Here is a 4,551-nt window from a genome sequence, read left to right as displayed (position 1 = left end):
TGTCTAATACCTTTGCTCTCAGAATCCTTACTCGTTGTATGTGTAGCTCAGAGTAGTTTCTGGCTATGATTTAGCTTTTATATTGCATCAGAAAAAAGTGTGCTGTATCCCTTTCAATATGTGTCTCTTTTCCCACCTCCAGGATGTCCTTACTGTTCACTATCATCTGATACCATCACCATCAAAGAGCAAAAATGGCAGCAAAGAGAAAGAAAAAGAACAGGAAAAAGAAAAAGATGTAAAAGAAGAATTTGCTGAAGCTTTAAGAGATCTAAAAATACAGTGGATGACTAAGTATGTCTGCTGTCATTGCTACACAAGCTTTAAGCAGCTTGAAGTTAAAAAAAATATTTAAAATCTGTACTTTCATGATGTATCCTCCTCTCTTCTAGGCTGGATACCACTGACATGTACAATGAGTTGAAAGAAGCATTTCCTAATCATCTTCCATTATATGTTGCAAGACTTCATCAGCTGGATTCTGAAAAGGTTATTTAACACTTCTTAAACTTGATGTCTCAATACATCCATGAAACCTGAAAACTGAGTGTTTCTTTATATATATTGGAGTTGAAGGGACTGTACTCAGTACTGTAAAGCAGCAGTTCCTAGTCAGTGACAACTGCCTCCCTTAACTGGGGGTGGTTTACTTAATCCCACAGCAGAATGAAAGTATTCTTAACTATACTGTTTGCTTATCAGTTACTCCTCATTCAGTTAAACAAATTGTAAGTTTCCTTACTGGTTTAGTCTACAACATTATTATTCTGAATGGTGGTTATTGAGAAAAGCACACATCCCAATCTGTTCTTCTATTATATTGGTAATTTCTTCTAGCAAAATTGTTTAGACAACTGAGGATAGTAATCCCCTGAAATGACACGGCTAAATCAAGAGTATGTCCTCAAATGAGGACAAAATGAGAACTGTGAATAGAAAAGTGTGCATCTGAGTTTTTTATTTTGAAGATGGAGGCCTTAGTGTATATGTCACTAGCTTGAATATTTTTCTTTTCATTTGGTTCTGATTTTGTGTTTATTTCTGAATTGAATAGCTACTATCATTATTTAAGAGTATTGATTTGTACTGAAAGGTGATTTTTTTTCTATAAACTCTGTATTTTCCATATGCCAACCTGATATTTTTCACTGTTTGTTTTCAGTGAAGGGGACTACGTATGTAGGAAATCTTGCAAACTTTCCAGATTTCTTTAAGCAAAATTTGGAGAAAGGGGAGAACATGAACGGTTTAATTATCTAGTGTTATTTCTGCATAACTTTGCAGTTATCCTAACGTAATATGTTGTCCAGTGAAGCAGTGTGATTTCATAGAGCTGAACGTCTTTTTTTATTCTTCTTTTAGGAACGAATGAAAAGACTAGATGAAATTGTTGCCGCTGCAAATACTGTAATCTCTCATATTGATCAGACAGCATTAGCGGTATATTTTGCCATGAAGACTGATCCCAGGCCTGATGCAACTACTATAAAAAAGTACCTAACCAGTAAATACTTTTCTTGCATCCTATTTTTGTAATCTATGTACTTTGTCTCTGCATATAGGAAACTCAATTACTATAACTTTGATAACTTGTGGTATTTTTTGGGACACAGATAATTTCAAATTTGAATATACAATTACTGTGTTTTCTTATTATATCTCCAGAATGCAGGAACACTGAAACCTGCAATTTTTCATTTATTCAATAAAATAAATGAGAGTGCTTTTAGGATTTAAATGTATCAGAAAAATAGATTATTAAAATTTTGTATCATGCTCAATCTAAGATCAGAGGGACCAACAGAATATTAGTAGAGGTTTGTTTTGAATGCTACATGCTTTTACTTTATATTTTGCAACCATTCGGATCTGTATTTGAAGACAAAATTGACATCAGCCAAAGAACTAACTGCTTTCAAAAGATTTCATTTGTGATAAGCATGATGACCATACTTGTGCTTCAGGGTATTTCTGAGACTCATTGTTTTTCTTTAGTTTTAGATGGTTCCTCTGAATTACCAGTGTGTATATATACCCCTAGGGAGACAGTGTTTTGAAGGTGACATCCTAGTTTGGAGAATAAGTGGTGGATTTTGCTGGAGGTGGTAGTATGGTGCTGTTTTAGTCACAAACAGAGCAGCAGATTTGAAGATTAGGCCCTTGACATGTGAGAGGCACATTTGTTGATTATCTGTAAAATAGCATATTTCAGTTGTAAAGCTATTCTGTCTGTCCTGGCTATCCTGAATTCAGATTTGTGTATAATTTTAGAATTACTGTTGTAAAAGCAAAGCTATGACATAATGAACTTCATTCTAAACATTTCTTGGTAAGTTGACCCATTAGGTCATCTGAAATTGAACACCAGATTCAATGGTGCTTTAAATGGATGCAGTTCCTTTGAAGTCAGCAGAATTGTATCTGCTTATGTTAGTGGTGGATTCAACTCTCTCTGTTTATAATGCCAGGAACTATAAAACTGTATATCTAAATGCTAGCTTACTTTTAGAAGTCCGAGTTGCCCTTGCCTTAAGACATCAAAGGCATTTCAGACTTAAAAAAATGATTGAGTTTCTTTATTGTATAGTGTCTTAAGGTAATTTTTTATGATTATTTTAAGTTAACGAGCCTTGCTTTAAAAGTTATCTTTGTGCTTATTTTCATTTTGCCTATACTAACTACTGTAAACTCAATCAGCACTGATTCTGTTCTTAATGAGGTATCTGCAAAAGTTCTAAATATTTTTTCATGCTAATTTTCTAGTGAAATGGAAAAACAGAAGAGTACTTTAGTAGATGCACTTTGTCGAAAAGGAAGTGCGCTGGCTGACCAGCTGCTTCATCTGCAGGCCCAAGAAGGGGCTGCTTCCAGTGATACAGAAGGCAAAGATGAGGATCATGAGAGCTGCTCAGAAGCTTTGACAGAGACATTCTGGGAAACAACAAAATGGACTGATCTTTTTGACAGCAAGGTAAGAGACTAGAACAGAGTTTTTTTCATTTGCATGTTGGGTTTTCTGATAGTTTCTCCTGGTAATTACGCACTGCCTTTGTGTGCACAGCCTTGTACATTCCTCCCTTCTACTTTATTGTGCTGGCCCCATATGTTGTGCTTCCTAAATGACCTTTTTCCACAGAGATTCTGCCAAACCTGTCAAATCCATGGTAAGCCCATCTCTGTGCATGTGAATGTAGAGGTTAAGGGAAGGGTTTAGGACAGTACCAGTTTTACATGAAAAACTACTTGCTTTATTGAATTCCTTCTTTCTGTACTTTCCAGGGAATATTTTTGATTTTAATTAACCTCTGCACTGTTGTAGCTGTGCATACAGAAGTGCGCAACATCCCTCTTCTGTTCAGTCCTGCATGCTGTAGCCTCTTCCACACTATGGACAAGAGAAGTTTTGTGTTTTGCTGTCAGTAGTATCTGTAGAGATAGAGGTAGAATCCTGTTTTATTAGCACAGAATTCCTTGACATTTCAAGGTTCCTGATCCTGAGACTTGAATTTTTGTCTGCTTCATTCAAGACAGTTATTCCAGAAGGAAAAAAAAATCATTGTAGGTGGTTAGTTATGTAGCTTTTAATTTATAGAGGTTATGACTTTATATTTTTAGCTGTTGAGCTATTGATATTAATTAGTTGCTGTACTTAAATGTCAAGTGTGACTGTTTTAGTGGAAGATGAAGTGACCAGTATTTGTTTATAATTGAGTAAAATTACAAAAGCACTTTGAGTAGTTTTTCTTTTTAAACTTTGAAAGTGGAAAAAAAAAACCAACAAAACATTTAACTTCCTTGGCAGTAAATAAACTTTACGTAAGAACTTGTGCTTTAGGTGGAGGCCTGAACAAGGAGTTTGATGGTGCTTACTCTTGCTTTAGTGTATTTGTCCTTGTGCCCATACATCTTTTCAGCATACCTCTTCTACTCATTAACTGATTTTAATATCCTGTGGTAGCAGATTTTGTGCTTTAATCATATTCCTTTGTACATGATTTTCTTTCTGTCTGTTTGTAAATGCAGTACTTTGTTCCAGTGTAGTAACTCCTGGCTTACTTCTGTCTTTTGATTTTTATTTTTTAAAGCTGATGGGAATTTCAGGGGCAAAATGCCAGTATAGACATTTTGTTGGGAGTTTATCACTCTTTGTTAATGGCTCTTTTTTTCAAGACATGTAGTGATTCCTGTTATTGTTAGTACTCAGGGTGGCACAAGCTGCCTTTCACAAGAGGCCAGTGTTTATTGGTCCTCTGGAATCCATCACGGGGAGCTCTTTGGTTAGCATAAAGCACAGGCAAAATCTGGTGGTCTAGTGGTTAAGGATGTGGCGCTGTCACTGCCAAGGCCCGGGGTTCGAATCCTGGTCAGGGCCCCTCCCCGGGCAGATGGAGCTCGTTAGCCCTGTAAGGCAATCCATCTACATCCTGAGGACCTCGCTGCCACCGTCCAAGCTCGCTTGGCCCCGGCAGATGAACCTCAGGATTAAAGGGTGGGCTCAGTTCCGCGCACACTGTGTCTCACCTAAAAAATCCAATGCGCAGGCTGGAAGGT

The 4,551-nt window shown here is 36.7% G+C and overlaps 1 protein-coding gene across 2 annotated transcripts in view; it reads left to right on the top strand.

Moving 5' to 3' along the window:
- Positions 1–4,551, top strand: part of TPP2 (tripeptidyl peptidase 2) — a 52,618-nt gene that overhangs the window by 40,283 nt on the left and 7,784 nt on the right. For both annotated transcript variants that reach the window (XM_027885643.1, XM_027885642.1), the window contains 4 exons: positions 143–294; positions 393–489; positions 1,363–1,493; positions 2,764–2,971. In XM_027885643.1, the coding sequence (XP_027741444.1) occupies positions 143–294; positions 393–489; positions 1,363–1,493; positions 2,764–2,971 (588 nt within the window). The remainder of the gene's footprint in view (positions 1–142; positions 295–392; positions 490–1,362; positions 1,494–2,763; positions 2,972–4,551) is intronic.

This window comes from Empidonax traillii, unplaced genomic scaffold (genome assembly GCF_003031625.1).
Source record: "Empidonax traillii isolate 1590-97213 ecotype Southwest subspecies unplaced genomic scaffold, ASM303162v1 scaffold169:size887049, whole genome shotgun sequence".
Taxonomy (NCBI): Eukaryota; Metazoa; Chordata; class Aves; order Passeriformes; family Tyrannidae; genus Empidonax; species Empidonax traillii.
Note: the sequence above shows the minus strand (reverse complement) of the source record. Positions and strands in the feature narration are given on the sequence as shown.